Raw genomic sequence first — 20,265 nt, 5'->3', positions numbered from 1 at the left:
AAGATGTCTGCGCTCCTTAAATTCTGCCCTCTTGAGCATCCCTGATTATAATCGCCCAACCATTGGTGGCCGTGCCTTCAGCTCTGGAACTCCCTGCCTAAACCTCTCTACCTCTATCCCCTCCTTTAAGATGCTCCTTAAAACCTACATTTTTGACCAAGCTTTTGGTCATCTGCCCTAATTTCTCCTTATGTGGCTCGGTGTCAAAACGTTTGTCTTGTAACACTCCTGTGAAGCGCCTTGGGACGTTTCAGTACATTAAAAGCGCTGTATAAATGCAAGTTTATGCTGTTACCACCTGTGCTTTGAGCTGCACTTGAAGAAGCAGCGCCCGCACCGACACACGGGGCCTGGGCAGGAGAAGTGCGCGCAGGCGCAGACGGTATCAGCAGGGGGAAGTGGAGTGTGTGGCACCCGGTCTAGCGCATGCGCCGTTTGCCGGCGGTTGGGGTGGGGGGGAGGGTTAGGAGGTGACACCGCGGCTGCCATCTTGTCAGTGAGACAGCAGCCGGCGAGGAGCGGGAGCGGTCTGGGCCTGGATTTGGGTTTCACTGTGACCGGGGAATGTTGCACTCGGGCGGCTATCGGGGCAGCATGGAGGAGTACCAGCACTTGGGGCCGGTGCAGCACCGCTTCTCACCGTACACCTTCAATGGAGGGTGAGTGTGCCCACACGTTCACCCGAAGGCCGCTCGAGGCCTGGGACTGTGGAGAGGGGAGAGGCCCCGGGAGGGAGAGGACATGGGCTGCTGGTGATCAGGGTCCCGGGCTCGATCCCCAAGGTCCTGAGCCAGATCCATGTCGGATTGAACAACCCCTGCCCCGAGTTCACAGCCCGGCGCCAGCCGCTGGGCTCGGGGTGAAAGGCGGTGGGTTGGCGGCTGCTCGCGGTCAGTGTGTTTGGTTCACGGGCTCGATATTCAGACATTAGTTCTCTCTCTCTCTCTCTTATTTCCTCCACTTCCTCTTTCGGTCTCTCCCAGTTGGAAACGATCCTGCGATTCTCCCCACACCGCACGGCTGGTTTCTCGGGGAACTTCCTGCAGTTCGCCGTGCGCAGATGTGAAACTTCTATTTATTTTAGGACGTTAAAACTATATTTCAAATGTTTTTTTTTAGTTTGGAGATGTTTCCTTTTTGGACTTGTACCGGAAATGTTTATGGACTAAGCAAATAAAAAAAATGCCGGAAAGAGAATAGATCGGATGGTTCAGTTGCGAGATTTGCTGGCCATTGAGTTCTGCACTGACAGATGTGCTACACTGTAGATGAGGAACGGGAGTCGGCCATTCAGCCCCTCCAGCCTGTTCGCCAAACATGAGATGTTAAACCTAGGTTCTTTGCGCCTCTTTGTGGATGTTAGAAGCAGTAAGGTGGCATTTTGGAGGAATCAGATCAAATGGATGTTTTGTACAAACTTATTCAATCCTATTCCGGCCACCACAATCAGCTCTACCAAAGGATGCCCACTGGCCTCCTGTACTGTATCATTCTATGATTCTATTGTGACATTACTGGCAGCAGCTGCCATGTAACATATTTGAGCTGCTTTAATAGTCCTTTTGGGGAATAATATTATTTTATTTGCTCTTGGGAAGTGCTGGCAAGACCACATTTGTTGCTCATCCCTCGGGGTTCATTTAGTCTCAATTACGTTGTATTGGGCTGGAGTCATGGTAGGTTCCCTTATTCATCATCATCATAGGCAGTCCCTCGAAACGAGGATGACTTGCTTCCACGCCAAAAAGGAATAAATTCACAGGTGTTTCAATGAAGAACCTAATATTCCAGATCCGAAACTACATCTTGGAGGGTGGAAGATGCTGTGTGTGGATTTTTTTAACATGTGGTGGCCGTTGCACACCAGCCAGCACATGGGCTTGACAGAGCTAGGTCTTGGTCCAGTGGCAAGGATTACCCAAGACAACTGGAGACCAGCTCTGCTGCATGGACCTAGTGCGCCCACATATAGCAGTGTGGGCTGGCCCATGCTGTCCCTGGGCCCTCTCCTCTTCTGGGCCCCAAACACACACATCTCCTGGGCCCCGGTCACTTCTTTCTACAAACTTGCCGCTCCTTCGCCCCTCCTGCTGTGCCTGCCCGCACTGCAATCTACACCTGACTTCGCAGCCGTCGCCCTCCTGCAGTGGTATGCCGCCATACGCTGCTCCCTCTGATGGCCCCGGCCTGCTGATGGTCTTGCAGGCAGGGGCCCCGCCGATTTCCGGGCCGGGCCGCCGCACGCTGCTCTGTCTAATGCAGCTTTTCAATCACAGTAAATCCCTTATTAGGACATCAGTGAACCAGTTGGATTTTTACAACAAATAATACTTCCTGGTCTTTTTCTCTGGTTCCAGCCTGCATATTGCCAGATTTACTGAATTCAGTTTCACAACTTGCCTTTGTGGAATTTGCTTTCATGTCCTCTGGGAGCTAATCTAGTAATATAACCACTACACTACTTTACCCCAGTAAGATGGCTCAGGGGCTTGTCTAATTCCACAAGGCTTTGACACAAGAGGCCAGTGGATGCAGAGGCTGTGTTTTCTGTTGCAGAATCCAACCATCACATTTCAGGATTTACAAACAATTTTTCCAGAGGATTTGGGAACTTTAAATTTTGGGTTTTTAAAGCAAGGTGAATTTTCAAATTAAAAATAAAAGGTTCCCCCAAAGCTTAAACATTAAGCAATTTGTTAACATGTATAAGCAATCAAAAAACTCACCCATTGCATTGGAAAGTCCTTTGGTTCATGTCTGAGAATATCAAGATTAAAAAAATGTTAAACTTGGAAGCAGGAAGACTGCACATGTCAGAAAACAGAAAATTGTCAGGGCTTTTGTTGAGACAAAGAGGTTAGAGATGGTGGAGGATAGTTAGAAGCCATCTTATTTAATTAAGTAATCATAGAAATTTTCAACGCGGAAGGAGGCCATTTTGGCCCATCGTGTCCGCGCCAGACGACCTAGAACTATCGTTGCCGGGAGAATGCAGAAACAAGCGCAGACAGCGGAAGGCACGTGTGGCAAATCAGACTCCCCACCCGTCCTCTCCTTCAACCACCTGTGACAGATTGTGCAGTCCAATATGGGAATTACAGTCACCTGAGAACTCACTTAGATGGAAGCAAGTCTTCCTCGTTTTCGAGGGACTGCCTATGACGATGATGATCTAGCCTAATCCCACTTTCCAGCTCTTGGTCCGTAGCCTTGTAGGTTATGGCACTTCAGTTTATATAAATATATATATAAAAAAATCGCTTCAAGTACTTTTAAAAACTGGTGAGGGTTTCTGCCTCTACCACCTTTTCAGGCAGTGAGTTCCATACCCCCACCCCCCTCTGGGTGAAAAAATTCACCTCAAATCCCCTCTAAACCTCTTGCCAATTACTTTAAATCTATGCCTCTGGCTGTTGACCCCTCTAAGGGAAATAGATCCTTCCTATCCTCTCTATATAAGATCCTCATAATTTTATACACCTCAATAAGGTCTCCCCTCAGCCGCCCCCTATTCCAAAGAAAAGAAACCCAGCCTATCCAATCTCATTAGCTAAAATTCTCCAGTCCAGGCAACATCCTCGTAAATCTCCTCTGTACCCTCTCCAGTGCAATCACATCTTTCCTGTAATATGGTGACCAGAACTGTACACAGTACTCTAGCTGTGACCTAACTGATGTTTTGTACAGTTCAAGCATAACGTCCCTGCTCCTGTATTCTATGCCTTGGCTAATAAAGGCAAGCATTCCGTATGCCGCCTTATCTACCTGGCCTGCTACCTTCAGGGATCTGTGGACGTGCACTCCAAGGTCCCTTTGTTCCTCGACACTTCTCAGTGTCCTACCATTTAATGTGTATTCCCTTGCCTTGTTAGTCCTCCCCAAATGCATTACCTCACACATCTCTAGATTGAATTACATTTGCCACTGTCCTGCCCACCTGACCAGTTCATCGATATCTTCCTGCAGTCTACAACTTTCTTCTTCATTATCAACCACACAGCTGATTTTAGTATCATCAGCAAACTTCTTAATCTTGCCCCCTACATTCAAGTCTAAATCATTGATCTATACCGCAAAAAAGCAAGGGACCTAGTACTGAGCCCTGCGGAACCCCACTGGATACAGCCTTCCAGTCACAAAAACATCCATCAACCATTACCCTTTGCTTCCTGGCTTGCTGCTTGCCTCTGAGCTAATTTTACATAAGAATTTGTCACTTTGTCCTGTGACTATTCTGCCATGTGGGACCTTATCAAAAGCCTTGCTAACATCCATATACACTACATCAAACGCACTACCTTCATCGACCCTCCTTGTTACCGCCTCAAAAAATTCAATCAAGTTAGTCAGACATGGCACAAAAGTAAAATACTGTGGATGAGTAAAATACTGCGGATACTGGAAATCTCAGCGGGTCAGGTAGCATCTGTGGAGAGAAAAACAAAGTTAACGTTTCGGGTTGACGACCCTTTGTCAGGACTGCCGAATGTTCAAAAAGGGGACATTCTTAAGTATTGAAAGGGGGAGGAGAAAAACAAAAGGGAAGGTCTGTAATACGGTGGAAGGCAGAAGAGATTAGAGAGACAGATTGGATGATGGGCCGAATTGAAATGGTAATGACAGAAGTTAGAAAAAGGTTAATCTGGATAGGGTGTGAATGGCGCAATAATGACCAGCTACCATTCGAGACAAAGAGAGAGAAAAAAAACATAAGATGGGGGGTGGGGGGGGGGGGGGGGAAGAGGGGAGAAGGAAGCCGGAAGCCAAAGATGGGCAGAGGTTATGTTCTCGATGTTGAGTCCAGAAGGCTGTAAAGTGCTTAAACGAAAGATAAGGTGCTGTTCCTCAAGCTTGTGTTGAGCTTCATTGGAACAGTACAGGAGTCCGAGGACTAAAATACCAGAGTGGAGTGGGGAATTAAAGTGACAGGCGACCGGAAGCTCATGACACACTTACGGACTGAATGGAGATGTTCAGCAAAGTAATCACCCAATCTACGCATGGTTTCCCCAATGTAGAGGAGACCACATTGTGAACAGCGAATACAGTATACTAAATTGCAAGAAGTACAAGTAAATCGCTGTTTCACCTGGAAGGAGTATTTGGGACCCTGGACAGTGGGAAGGGAGGAGGTAAAAGGGCAGGTGTTGCATCTCCTCTGCTTGCACGGGAAGGTGCCGTGGGAATGGGAGGGGGTGATGGGGGGTGACTACGGAATAGACCAAGAGGGAGCAGTCCCTTCGGAACGCGGAGAGGGGAAGATGTGATTGGTGGTGGGATCATGCTGGAGGTGGCAGAAATGGTGGAGGATGATTCGTTGAACGTGGAGGCTGGTGGGGTGAAAGGTGAGGACAAGGGGAACCCTGTTGTGGTCTGGAGGGAGGGGAAAGGGTGAGAGCAGAGGTGCGGGAAATAGAATGGACACAGTCAAGGGCCATGTTAACCACGGCGGAGGGGAATCCTCGGTTGAGGAAAAAGGAAGACATGTCAGAGGCACTAATGTGAAAGATGGCATCGTCAAAGCAGATGCGACGGAGACGGAGAAATTGGGAGAACGGAATGGAATCCTTAAAGGATGCGGGATGGGAGGAAGTGTAGTCAAGGTAGCTATGGGAGTCAGTGGGCTTATCGTGGATACTGGTCGAAAGCCTATCCCCAGAAATGGAGAAGTTGAAGAAGGGAAGAGTCTGAGATAGACCACGTGAAGGTGAGGGAAGGATGGAAATTGGATGCAAAGTGAATGAAATTTTCAAGGAAGACATGACCTTCCCTTAACAAATCCATGCTGACTGTCCTTGATTAATCCATGTCTTGCTAAATGAATATTTATCCTGTCCCTCAGAATTTTTTCCAATAACTTTCCCACCATCGAGGTTAGGCTGATTGGCCTGTAATTACTCAGTCAATCCCTTTCTCCCTTTTTAAACAAGGGTGAAATGTTAGCAGTCCTCCGGCACCACACCTGTAGCCAGAGATGATTGGAAAATAATGGTCAGAGCCTCTGCTATTCCTCTTTTGTTTCTCCTAACAGCCTGGGATACATTTCATCCGGGCCTGGGGATTTATCCATTTTCAAAGCTGCTAAACATCTTAATACTTCCTCTCTCACTATGTTTATTTCATCTAATATTTTGCACTCCTCCTGCCTGATTGCAATGTCTGCATCGCCCCTTTCCTTAGTGAAAACTGACGTAAAGTATTCATTAAGAACCATAACCACTTCTTCTGCCTCCACACACACACATTACCTTTAAGGTCTGTAATAGGCCCTACTCTTTCTTTAGTTATCCTCTTGCTCCTAATGTATTTATAAAACATCTTGATTTTCCTTGATTTTATTTGCCAGCATTTTTTCATGCTCTCTCTTTGCTTTCCTAATTTCCTTTTTAATTTCACCCCTGCACTTTCTATACTCCTCTTGAGTTTCTGCAGCATTGAGCCCTCGGTATCTGTCATAACCCTCCCTTTTTTTCTTTATCCTACCCTGTATGTCCCTTGACATCCAGGGAGTTTTAGATTTGTTAGTCCCACCCTTTTTCTTTAGGGAACCCTCAGGATCTCCCACTGCTCTGTCACTGATTTACCTTCTAGTAGCTGTTCCCAGTCCACCTTGGCTAAATCACCTCTCAGCTTAGCAAAATTGACTTTCCTTCAATTGAGAACCTTTATTCCTGGTTATCTTTGTCCTTTTCCTAAATCTAATTGAATTATGATCACTAGCACCAAAATGCTCTCCCACTGATACCCCTTCCATCTGCCCAGCTTCATTCCCTAAAACTAAGTCCAGAACCGCCCCCTCCTTTGGGCTTGCGACATACTGGCTAAAATGTTCTCCTGAATGCATTTCAAGAATTCTGAACTCTCTATCCTTTCACACTGCTATCCCAGCTATGAAATCCCCTACGCTTATTGCTCTATAGTTTTTGCACTTCTCAGAAATGTACCTATATATTTGCTCTTCTATCACCCTCTGATTGTTTGGGGGTTTATAGTACACTCCCAGTAGTTAATTGCCCCTTTTTTGTTCTTCAATTCAATCCATATGGCCTCATTTGATGATCCTTCGAACATATCATCCCTCCTCACAGCTGTAATTGTTTCTAGATGTGGGCTAGAACATGGCGTGTGGTTTGTTTCGTATTAATAAGCAAAGATAAATTTGAACAATAACGACTGTTCTGTGTGTTCACATTACCTGTACTGTGAAATAAAGCAGCTTAATAATTCGTATCTGGCCTCATCTGACTAAGTGCATCTTCATTCTGCCTTTGGAGAGATTGAAGAAGTCCACATTTGTAAGGCGTAAATATTCTGTTCGGGTAACAAGGGTCTTCTATTGTTAAAACCCCTCTTGGTCAGCTCCCTCAAAAATAACACGCTCAGCCTGCTTATAGCTGCGACTGATGCCTCTACCCAATAAAGTATCTGTGGCAGACCCGAATTTGTAACACAACTCTACGCAGCTGGCAAAGTGTAGGTTAATGCCCGTTAACTTACAGTTGTTTGTTGAAATCCATCACCATTTTTATTAACATACAGGAGTAGGGGAGAAATGTGAATTGCAGACAGCACATTACCTCTTCTGTAGCGTGAAAGTTCAGTGTAAGGCATAGCAATAACAGACTATTGGACATCCTTCGGGGAAACAGCTGATGCAGAATGGTTTGATCTTTTTATTATGTACTACCGCAAAATTGGCTCTCGAGTCACTTACATTAAAACCGTGACTACCCTTCAAAAGCACGTCATTGGTTGTAAAGCGCTTTGGAATGCCTTGAGATTATAAAAGGCACTATATCAAAACAAGGTTGTTCTCCTTGGAGCAGAGAAAGCTCAGAGGAGATTTGATAGAGGTGTTTACACTCAGAGTAAATAAAGAGAAACTTTCCAGTGGCTGAAGGGTCGACAACCAGAGGGCACAGATTTAAGGTGATCGGCAAAAGAACCAGAGGCGACATGAGGAAAAACATTTTTACTCAACGAGTGGTTAGGATTTGGAATGCACTGCCTGTTCGGGTGGTGGATGCACATTCAATAGTAGCCTTCAAAAAGAGAATTGGATAAATACTTGAAGGAGTAAATTGCATAGCTGTGGGGAAAGAGCGGGGGAGTGGGACGAACGATTGCTCATCGAAAGAGCCAGCACTGACTCGATGGGCTAAATAGCTCCTTCTGTGCTGTGCTGTACTATGCTTACTATGATTGTTACTGAGTATCACAATTATGCTGCTTCTACCATCTGCACTCAGTGAAGGACATGACGCTCCTTGGAAAAATGAAAATTGAACCAGTCTGCTTTCAGAGTTAAACATGCCGTTGCTAATGGTATTTGTAAAGCAAGGGATGTGGGAAAGTTGTTGACTTTAATAAGAATTGTTGAATACCACTTGAGAAATACTAAAATAGCTTCTGTGTAAAATGTATTGGATTAACTGTATTGAAATGATAAGAACATAAGAAATAGGAACAGGAGTAGGCCATACGGCCCCTCCAGCTTGCTCCGCCATTCAAGAAGATCATGGCTGATCCGATCATGGACTCAGTTTCCCTGCCCGCTCTCCATAACCCCTTATCCCCTTATCATTTAAGAAACTGTCTATTTCTGTCTTAAATGTATTCAATGTCCCAGCTTCCACAGCTCTCTGAGGCAGCGAATTCCACAGACTTACAACCCTCAGAGAAGAAATTTCTCCTCATCTCTGTTTTAAATGGATGGAGCCTTATTCTAAGATTTTGCCCTCTAGTTCTAGTCTTCCCCCATCAGTGGAAACATCCTCTCTGCATCCCCCCTCCTAATTTTATACGTTTCGATAAGGTCACCTCTCTGAATTCCAATGAGTAGAGCTAAGTCAACCCCCTCATCCTCGGAATCAACCTAGTGAACCTTCTCTGAACTGCCCCCAAAGCAAGTATATCCTTTCATAAATATGGAAACCAAAACTGCACAGTATTCCAGGTGTGGCCTCACCAATACCTTTTATATAGCTGTAGCAAGACTTCCCTGCTTTTATATTCCATCCCCTTTGCAATAAAGGCCAAGATTCCATTGGCCTTCCTGATCACTTGCTGTACCTGCATACTATCCTTTTGTGTTTCATGCACAAGTACCCCCAGGTCCCACTGTACTGCGGCACTTTGCAATCTTTCTCCATTTAAAATGATGACACTTTCTAAGTGTTTGATTTTCACAGCAAATCCTAGCATAATCTACTTGAAACTGCAAAGGAAAAGGACACCTTTGGTTGTATTTTTTTTGTGTTTGGAATGTAGTTCTGATGCTTTGATTTATTTTCCTGTCTCATTACTTAAGAACTGTGCTGGCCATTGCTGGGGAAGATTTTTCCATTGTTGCTTCAGATACACGTCTGAGCGAGGGTTACTCCATTCATAGCCGGGACTCACCCAAGTGCTACAAACTGTAAGTCCAAAAACATCGTTTTACATGAGTAACATTTTGCGGTGCATGCAATCCCTTGTCTTTTAATGCTTCCATTTCTTAGATCAGTGGCTTTAGGGTAGAGCACCTCCTGAAACTGTGAACAAAGATTTTATTTCTTCATGCTTCTTTTACAATTTTGTTTCCTCCAAATTCTTGTGCTGCATCTCGCAATGTGCCAGTTATTTGCATAACATCCATTAACAGTTCTTGTAGGTAAATTAGTGTACACAGCACAGAATCAATAATCACCTGCTGAACTCCCTCAGTAGCTTAGTTGACTGACGGCAACAGAAGGCCCCAGGTTCAATTGTCTAGGTTTATTTCATTAGCTGATGTCTGACAGGGTGACAAAAGTACTACAATCGGTCTTATCTCAGATTAGAGAGTGGGAAACAATGTTCCCTGTAATTTATTTTGGTGCGTGGTCCCTTTAATGAGCTGCGCAGCCCAATCAAATTTTTGCATATGCGCGGTTTCTTGCATTGAAAAGCCGCTGAGTGGCTGTGCAGCCACTTAGCATGAACGTTAGTGGGAAATCTGCCAGGATTTCCACTCCGGATCGTTATCGTGGGGTGGGGTGGGGGTGAAGGATTGGAATTGATTACATGTGAGGCAAAACACACCTGGTAATGTTTAGCACTGTATTGCAAGCTAGTTAATTTTCCTTTAAAATGACATTTATTGTAATGTTTTCTATCTGGCTTTAGGTAAATTACAGAAGAGTAATACAATTTTGGGGGTAAAATGCTCAAAGTATTGGAGTTTCATGTGTGGCTTATGTTTGGTTTCTCTTGATTGGATCACTCCAACTATTTATCCATTTATCTTCCATGTAGTCCATTTAATGGCTTGAGCTTTCCACCTTGCCCCCCCATTGTTCGGGCTGCTCCCTGTGGAGGCTTCTGACCACCACGGAGATCAACCCAATGCCCACTAGCTTTCACGTCATCCACACACTGGAGGTGGGCTCTCTGGCCTGTGCCAGTGAGAGGGTGAAGTTACGCCACAGTGTCTGGACCCAGGCTGCCTGCAAATCGGCACTCATTTTCTTTCCAAATATTTATTTTACTTCCCTTCTTGGGCCTGTGCAAGGCAATCCTCTGTCTGAACCCTTGCAAAAGGTACTGGCTGCTGAATGATTTCTCCTTCCCCGTCTGCCTGTCGTTAAATGCTGAGCCAAATTGGCTATGAGGAAAGAGTGGAGATGTTGGGTCTGTTTTCTTTGGAAGGCTGAGGAGAGACCTGATGTGTATAAAATTATGAGGAGCCTGGATAGAGTGGATTGGAAGGACCTGTCGGAGGGGTCAACAACCAGGGGGCATAGATTTAAAGTAATTGGGGGGAGGTTCAGAGAAGATATGAGAGGAAATGTCTTCACCCAGAGGGTGGTGGGGGTCTGGAACTCACTGCCTGAAAGGGTGGTAGAGGCAGAAACCCTCACCACATTTTAAAAATAGTTGGATGTGCACCTGAAGTGCTGTAACCTACATGGCTATGGACCAAGAGCTGGAAAGTGGGGTTAAGCTGGATAGCTCTTGGTCGGCCGGCGCGGACATGATGGGCCGAAATGGCTACCTTCCATGCTGTAAATTTCTATAATTCTATAAAATAGGTGGCCTTCGGATCCAGCATTTAAACAGTTCCAATGCTTGGAAATATGGCGGAGGCTATGTTTCTCTCATGCCAGTGGAAAGCCTCGACTACTATCAATTTCCTTCATGTCAAATATTCCTCAGTAATTGTTCTGTGAATTACATTAGCATGGTCTAACCAAACAGATTTCACATTAACCCTCCTTTTTAATGTAATTTTAGGACAGGCCAAACAGTGATTGGATGCACTGGTTTTCATGGAGACTGCCTTACGTTAACAAAAATTATTGATGCAAGATTAAAGGTATTTGGTGATCATGAATGCCCTGCTGGCATGGGAATTGAGGTTGGGTGTTGAAAATACATTAACTGGTGAATATTTCTTAGTGTTGATTGAAGTGACAGATAATCAATCTGGCCAACTGAGCATCTCCCATTTCGGCCACTCAGTGGCAGCATCGAGCACACCTTGATCAGGTACAGTGTGGTTAGTTGCAGAGTAAAGAACCCTCTCCTCTGTCCTAACACTGTACCTTAGCCCAAAGCTCAAGAGCATTTTCCAAGAGGAAAATGGTGCCCTTTTAACACCCCTGGCCCCTTTGCAGCTGTCAAATTAGAAGCAGTTTTGTGCTGTGGTACCGTGGCTGTTAGAAACTAGACAGATTCACGGTGCTTTAAGATTGCCAGACTGGAAGTTTCTTTTGTTGTAATTCTATATTGACTAAAACAACAATGTCTCTTTTCTCCATGACTCTCGAGCTGCAAAGCTTGTTTTTGCATTTTGGTTCTATGCTCTACTAATTGTGTGTTTCAGATGTACAAACACTCAAATAACAAGACCATGACAAGTGGGGCAATAGCAGCAATGCTGTCTACAATTCTGTACTCGCGCCGCTTTTTCCCTTACTATGTTTACAACATCATTGGTGGCCTCGATGAGGAAGGTGAGATTGGCTATTTAACAGTGACTGTACTGTACCTTCTGTTTTCTTCCCAGTCTTGCAAGAATTTCGCACAGTAGCATAGTATACTGGTCTAATAATGCATTATGCCGTAGAGTGGTTGGGCATGAATTGCTGCTTGCATGTTCCTGCCTGCATGTTCCCAGCAAAAGGGTACAGTAATTGTAAAACACATTCTCCCTTAATTTGCGGTCAGCGGCGAAGCAAAGGCGCTGGCCATGAAGTAAGGTTCCCACAAAGATCTTGCGGCCTCTGTGGTGAGAAATTTGTCTTTTCCGACGTTCGGTTGAGATCAGTGTAAGTTAATGGGGAATCCCTAATGCCAGCTGCTGAGACATCAACAAGCTGTCTAACCAGCCAATCACAATGCAGAATTCTCACATACCAGGGAACCAGGAAGTGAATCAGCTCCTTTTATTCTTACATTTTAAAAATGTTACAGAGAGCAGAACAAAGATTGGGGCTCTTGCGTGGGAAAAAGACAAACCTGAAATAAAGATAAACAAGTTTTTTTTTTAAAGTTTCGGAACAGTGAATGACTGACCACAACTTCAAGATTTCTGCATTAGGATGCAAATGAGCTACATCCTCAAGTTTCAAAGGGGTAATAAAATTTTTATTGTCCCCCACAAATTCGGGGCCATTTCTAGGCTATTTACAGAGTAGCATTGACACATGGTAACAGGTTGCCTATCCACCTGTTCCCCCTGCCGCTCATTATAGGGTTTACAAAGAAACGGATTGAGTTCAGCTATAAAGTGACTGGAAGGGAGGTGTAATTGAGTCAGTTAAATCAGTTCTTGGGGAGCTTTGGCTTTCAGGTGATAGGTTAGTGAGGCCCTGTCTGCCCCCTCAGGTGGACATCCATTTATCCCTCAGCAAGACTACAGCAGCTTAATTGGTCATTGCTGTTTGTGGGGCCTTGCTGTGTGTAAGTTGGCTGCCACATTTCCCTACATTATAACAATGAATGCACTTTAAAAGAAGTACGTTGGTTTTGAAGTTGTTTGTGAAGTCTTGAGGTCGTGAAAGACAAAGTGCAAAATCTTTTATTGTTGGCTCGCTACGGAATCTATAATGCAAACTTGTACAAATAAACTAGCGTCCCAGTTGAACTCTTCATTTATAACAGGATTTCTAACCACTTTCCAATATCAAGTAACGAGTCAGCCAGTTGTAAAAGAATATGTCTGTCTTGAAAAGTACGGGAGAATAAATTATAAATGTAATAATTCTCGGCGCACATGTTGAACATGTTTTCCCACTTTTTAAATGCAGGGAAGGGTGCCGTGTACAGCTTTGACCCTGTAGGATCCTATCAGAGAGATGCTTACAAAGCTGGCGGCTCAGCCAGCGCTATGCTACAACCACTTCTAGACAACCAGGTAACATCATTTGACCCAATAATTTATGTCATTTAACAGTCTCTTAACAACTTGCACAACAAATGGAATCTGAGGGGGTCTGGGCTGTCTGAGCCAGGCCCGGCTCCTGGTGTGGAGTTTCATTGGATGAGGTGTGGATCACGACCAATGTTCCCTTGAACCTGCCCAGCGCACTGAAACTCCCGCACAGTTCACCGGCTTTTAAGTAGGAAAAACCGCACATGCTGCTGTAAGAAATCCTGGATTGTAAGAAATAGTCTTGTACCGACCGGTTCCCTAGCTCAGCACAGTTTGCCTAAGTTGATGACACTGAAAGATTCCAATCACATCAGATAAGGAATTGTACAGAGAACTGTACAAAAGTTACAAGAGCATAATGCAAAAACAGGCCTTGATAAGAGGTCTAGTAAGGAACCTTGAGATAACAAACTGTCCAAGAGAAGGTGTGATCTCGTGGGAAGTGGAGGGTTTTTCACGCAAAAGTTGAGACAAAGAACTCGACATATCATTAGCACCCTGATTTGGGAAACGCTCTCACAGGTTAGATAGCCCTGTCCATATTCTACATCAGGCCCACCCCTAAAAAGATAATAAAAGAAAGACTTAGAGAGCTTTTCGGGGCATACGGTGCAGAAAAGAGCTGTTGTGCTGCCAGCCGTCTGTCGGATCAGGACTGATACCACCTACTTGTCATGGCCGTATGTCTATCCTGATTGTGTATTGTGTTTGACGATATTTGAACTGCCGCTCCTTAATAAAATGCCTTATGACTCCCAAGACCCTTTGTGTGTGACCTGCGATCCAAATCTTACACCGCGGTATTTTGAATGGGTCGTGCACCCAAAGAAAAATTAATGGGAACGTTGATCATGACACACTCAATTTACTAGTCAACAATGACACAACTCACATTTATGACACTATTTTCTAATAATTGTGTTTAGCTCTCTTTTTTAAATTGTACCTTTACTGGTATCACCTAACTTAGAATTGTCGGCTAAACCCAGTGAATATTTGGAGGTGGGAGAAGACTCTAATTTGGTGCATTTTCTTTGCTAGATTGGATTCAAGAACATGGAGAATGTGGAACATGTCCCTCTTACACTGGAAAAGGCCACACAGCTGGTAAAAGATGTTTTCATCTCTGCAGCTGAGAGAGATGTTTATACCGGTGACTCTCTGAAGATTTGCACCATTACAAAGGATGGAATCAGAGAGGAATCGGTGCCTCTTCGGAAAGATTAAGACCAAAAACCCTTGCTGTTTAGAACCACCTTATTACTGATTTGGAGTAATCCTTTATCTTTCGCATCAATAATGCTTCGTAATGTCCCACAGCCAGCATCTTCTTTTGTATGTTTTGTTGTAATATACTGACAAATAAAATTTCACACTGTTAAACGTGTTTCCTTTTCATTTCTAGGAGAAACTGTGCTCGTAAAGTCTGATTATAACAATGCATTGCATTTGAGCAGAAAATGTCACCCTTTATGTTTTGCCAATTTTTTCCCGTGTTCCTCTCCCCAGGGCATTCACTCTGCTGAGGTATAAATTTCACAGGTCGGGTAACCTCTGATGGCTCACCCCAAGATCAAATAGAGAATTCAGAAGAAACTTCTTTACCCAAAGAGTAGTGAGAATGTGGAACTCGCTACCACAGGGAGTGGTTCGTAATGCCCCATTTAAGGGGGAGAAAGGAATAGAAGGTTCTGCTGATAGATGAGGAAGGTTGGGAGGATGCTCGAGTGGAGCAGAAACACTGGTGTGGACTGGTTGGGCTGAATGGCCTGATTCTGTGCTGTACATTCTCTGCAAGTTGCTGCTCATCACGTGTGAGTCTCGACAGTGAGTGACAGCTGGCATTTTGACCGTGAAAAGCATCATGGCCGAGCGTGACCTTGTCCTCAGTCAATATTCACGTCTCAGGCTATCATAAAGCAGTCGTCTGATTTGGATACTGACCATTAAAGTACAAAGAAGTTAGTTTGGTGGGGGTAAAGACGTCGGGCGCCCTTTCCTGATGTCGCATCTCTTCCCCCATTCCTGATGTCTCAACTGTGCTCAAGTATTCCAGACATTCTTTCAAATCGCAACAGAAAACGTTTGTGTTGTATATTTTCTTTCCAGGCTTTGAAATCCTTTTTAAAGCCTGCACAGTTCACGGCCTGACCTTCATGTCTGTTTGAGGTTTGATGGTCTGTTTCTGTTTCCTGAATCTGCACAGTACAAGACCTTAATGTCAGACTCTAGTACTAAACTATATTAATACATTTTACAAAAAATGCTACCTTTTTGAGAATGAAATTTAGCCAAAGATAAAATTATCTGATCATACTTGCTATATAGAAAATAAGTCACAGTTGTTTATATAAACTGGTGGATCTCCCATGACATTCCTTGTGGCTAGTCAGGGCGTGGAGCACAGTTTCTGATGTTTACTCTGGTCCTGCTCTGAAACATTCAACACTTGCTCCCCAGTAATGTTCACTGACTTTCTCTACCTCTCATAGGCAGTCCCTCGAAATCGAGGAAGACTTGCTTCCACTCCAAAAGTGAGTTCTCAGGTGACTACAGTCCAATACAGGACTTACAGTTTCTGGCACAGGTGGGACAGACAGTGGTTGAAGGAAAGGGTGGGTGGGGAGTCTGGTTTGCCGCACGCTCCTTCCGCTGCCTGCGCTTGTTTTCTGCATGCTCTCGGTGACGAGACTCGAGGTGCTCAGCGCCCTCCCTTAGGGCGGTCTTTGGCCAGGGATTCCCAGGTGTCGGTGGGGATGTTGCATTTTATCAAGGAGGCTTTGAGGGTGTCCTTGAAATGTTTCCTCTGCCCACCTGGGGTTCGCTTGTTGTGTAGGAGTTCCAAGTAGAGCCCTTGCTTTGGGAGTCTTGGATCGGGCATGCGGACACTGAGCTGGTCGAGTGGTCAGTGCTTCGATGCCTGATCGAGAACACTGATGTTGGTGCGTCTGTCCTCCCAGGGGATTTGCAGGATCTTGCCATTGCCTTTACCTCTGCCATTTGAGTTGCAGGGGGAGCTAACATTTATTCCCTGCCACTGCCGCTCCTCATTCTCCAATATTCAATGCACATACTGCTAACCTTCACATACAAACCTGTCAGAGCTGCTCCCCCTATTCTGGTTGCTACTGGGCCAAGTAGTTAGCAGAACCAATCAGAAAGCAAAGAGCAGGTCTGCAAATGGACTTTTTTTTTGTTAATGACAGCAATAGATGTTGAGGAAGTCGGGCTTGATTTTCAGCTGAGGATTTACATAACATCCCTGCTCATCAGTATAGACATGCGCTACATTCACTGTCATCCAATAACTGATTTTATTACAACCAGAAAAAGCCGGTAACACTCAGCCAGCCAGGCAGCATCTGCCGAGAGAGAAACAGTTAAGGTTTCAGGTCGATGACCATCAGAATTCATCATGATTTTTATTGATGTAATCCTTCCATTCAATAACAGAAATTACTGTAACTAATTATTTCCTTTTTTCATCTGCTTCCCTCCTGAAGGGGCTGGCTGACACCGGTTCCATGGAGTTGGCACCTTGTGGTATCTCTGCCAACTGTCTATATATGTGAGCTTTGGTAGTGAGTGTCGTTTTGGGTATTATCACAGCTGGGCCCAATCCTGCCCTCACAGGATGCCTACAGAAACGCACGTGGAACAGGAGGGGGCCATTCGGCCCCTCAGACCTGCTTCTCCATTCAGTCAGATTGTGGCTGATCGACCTCAGCTCCATTTTGCTGCCTTTGCTCCATATCCTTTGATATCCTTACCTAACAAAAATCTATCAGTCTTGGTCTTAAAAGCTCCAATTATTCTCACAGCATCCACCGCCTTCTGGGGGAGTAAATTCCAGGTTTCTACTATCCTCTATGTGGAAAAAGTGCATCCTGATTTTTTTTCATTCATGGAATGTGGGCATCGCTGGCAAGACCAGCATTTGGGGAAAAAGCAGGAATATGGTGTTGAGATAGAGGATCAACCATGATCATATTGAATTTTCTGTGTTTATTGTCGCTCCCTACTTGCCCTTGAGAAGGTGGTGGTAGTGGTGAGCCGCTTCTTGAACAGCTGCAGTCCGTGCACAATGCTGTTAAGGAGTGAATTTCAGGATTTTGACCCAGGGACGATGAAGGAATGGCGATATCATTCCAAGTCAGGATGGTGTGTGACTTGGAGGGGAACTTGCAGATGATAGCGTTGGCATGCGCCTATTGCCCTTGTCCTTCTAGGTGCTAGAGGTCACGGGTTCGGGAGGTGCTGCAGTACATCTTGTAGATGGTACACACTGCCATCTGAATAGCCCAGCTCTAATTTTAAGGTTATGTCCCCTCGTTCTGGATTTTCCTACCAGAGGAAATAGTTTCCCTGTATCTACCCTATCGAATCCTTTTATCATTTTAAACATCCCGATTTAGATCACTCCTCAACCTTCTAAATGCCAGGGAATACAAGCCAAGTTTATGCAACCTTCCCAACAGGAGTTGCTGAATAGCAATCATAAGCAGGAATCTGGCTGAACCACCTGCCCCCAACTGTAGGGTGCCAAGCTCAGTTGTAGGGACCTTACTAGTTGTGATCGGCTAATTCAGCACGGACCGCGAATTAAATATGGAAACTTTCTAGTCTGGCCAGATGAACCGCAGTGGTCTTTTGCAGTCCTGTACTTATGAGCTGGATCCCAAGAATTCTGTGGGAACCCAACAAAATTCTGTGGCAAGAAAACGTCGATTCTACAAGTCTATTCAATTCCTGCGGCATATCACTAAATGCTCAAAGTTTATTTTGCACATTAACTTTAATTGGAAAAAAACAACGTAAGAATTAAGGTTTAACTATAATTACAATAAAACATTAAAACTGCACTGTTATTACAATCACTTTATAAAGTCTAAGCCACCACAATGGCTATTCCTATTGCTGATTGCTACTGGGGTTGTGGATGAATTCCATCGACTGTTCAGAGAGGTACAGGAGTGCGATGGCTATGGTACTGAGACTAGTAATGCAGAGACCCCCCTGGACTACTTATCCAGAGAATGTGAGTTCCAATCCCACCGTGGCACTTTGAGAATTTAAAAAGCTGGAATCAGTAAAATTGATCATGAAGCTGTTGGATTGTCATTAAAAATAAATAAGTTGAATAAATCCTTTCGGAAAGGAAACCTGCTGTCATTGGGCCTACATGTGACTCCAGTACCACACCAATGTGGTCACTCTTAACAACTTGCATTTATATAGCGCCTTTAATGTAGTAAAACATCCCAAGGCGCTTCACAGGAGCATTATCAAACAAAATGTGCCACCGAGCCTCATAAGGAGAAATAACGGCAGATGACCAAAAGCTTGGTCAAAGAGATAGGTTTAAAGGAGGGTAGAGAGATGGAGAGGTTTAGGGAGGGAATTCCAGAGCTTGGGACCTCGGTAGCTGAAGATACGGCCGCCAACAGTTGAGCGATTAAAATCAGAGATGTTCAAAAGGCCAGAATTGGAGGAGTGCCAAAATCTCGGGTTTCCTTAACTGCCCTCTGAAGTGGCGTAGTGAAACACTCAGTTGGATCAAAACTGCTACCCAATGTTTCAAGAAGGCGGTCTTCTCAAGGGGTAGCTAGGGATGGACAGTAAATGCTGGCCTTTCCAGCCATGCCCACATCAAATAAACAACGACTGTGGAGGGGGCAGAGTCAGCAGTCAAACAGAAAGCAGTGAGTCCTGCCTATGGCCCAGTAATATATGGACAATGCAATTACCAACAGACACCAGGGGGAGGCACGTGAAAAAGCAGCAAGCAAGAACCTTCATTAAATAATTCTAACAATCAATTCATTGAAAGAAAAATTACTCCCTTAAAAAGTTCCAGCAGAAAAAAACCCATCAGTGGAACAAAACCAGTGAGGGGAACGTTTCTCAGGCTTCCTGTTGCTGGTCACTACATATATGGATAGACACCAGATGACAACAAGCTTGGGCTCAGCGATAATGACCAACATTACATAGAATGACACAGATTTTACAGCACAGAATCAGGCCATTCGGCTCAACTGGACCATGCGGTGTTTATGCTCCAAACGAGCCTCCTCCTGCCCCTCTTCATCCAAACCTATTCCTTTCTCCCTCATGTGTTTATCTAGCTTCCTCTTAAATGGATCTATGCTACTCGCCTCAAATACTCCCTGTGGTAGAGAGTTCCACATTATAACCAGTCCATGGGTAAAGAAGTTTCTCCTGAATTCTTTATTGTATTAGTGACTATCTTGTATTAAAGGCCCCTAGTTCTGGTCTTCTGTACAAGTGGGAACATCTTCTCTACGTCTACCCCATAAAACCCCTTCAGAACTTTAAAGACCTCTCTAGTTCTGGGATCACCCTAGTAACTTTCTCCAGTGCCTCTATATCTTTGTTATAACATGGTTGAATAGCCTACCGGCACTCACCACCTCGGCCCGCACACGAAGATTGGTCACAGGTTAGGTATCGGAGGGTACCTGGCAGCCGAGGTGGAAGGGGGCAGAAATAGAACAAATGTTTAGTTAAAGTAGAGAAGCAAAACAAAGAGAAAACTGAACTATGTGTTGGACAAAAATCTAAACAAGTGAGCGGAGATTTAGAGGCTGCAGCTGTACCACTGGCAAGACTTGACTGCAAACCATTCGTCAATATTTGAGAAAATGTTACCTCAAGAGTTATGCCAAAGGCCTCGACATAAACACAATTAAATAAAACATCATCTCCGCTGCTGATTTTAGAAAGGTTAGAGAAATATTGACTTATATTTCATTGCTACCATTCTGTTTTTGAACTCAACAATTAGAGGAGGTAGAGATACAATTAAAAGTCACCAACGTGTCACATAACCATAGTTAAGTGTAATC

The 20,265-nt window shown here is 44.6% G+C and overlaps 1 protein-coding gene across 1 annotated transcript; it reads left to right on the top strand.

The window, feature by feature from the left end:
* Positions 1–464: 464 nt before the first annotated feature.
* psmb1 (proteasome 20S subunit beta 1) lies at positions 465–14,779 on the top strand. The gene is made up of 6 exons (XM_070889160.1): positions 465–659; positions 9,311–9,418; positions 11,254–11,335; positions 11,846–11,975; positions 13,272–13,378; positions 14,438–14,779. The coding sequence occupies exons 1-6, from the start codon at positions 565–567 to the stop codon at positions 14,621–14,623; spliced, it is 708 nt and encodes a 235-aa protein (XP_070745261.1). The 5' UTR covers positions 465–564; the 3' UTR covers positions 14,624–14,779.
* Positions 14,780–20,265: the final 5,486 nt, after the last annotated feature.

The sequence above is a fragment of the Pristiophorus japonicus genome, chromosome 9, assembly GCF_044704955.1.
Source record: "Pristiophorus japonicus isolate sPriJap1 chromosome 9, sPriJap1.hap1, whole genome shotgun sequence".
Classification (NCBI taxonomy): Eukaryota; Metazoa; Chordata; class Chondrichthyes; family Pristiophoridae; genus Pristiophorus; species Pristiophorus japonicus.
Note: the sequence above shows the minus strand (reverse complement) of the source record. Positions and strands in the feature narration are given on the sequence as shown.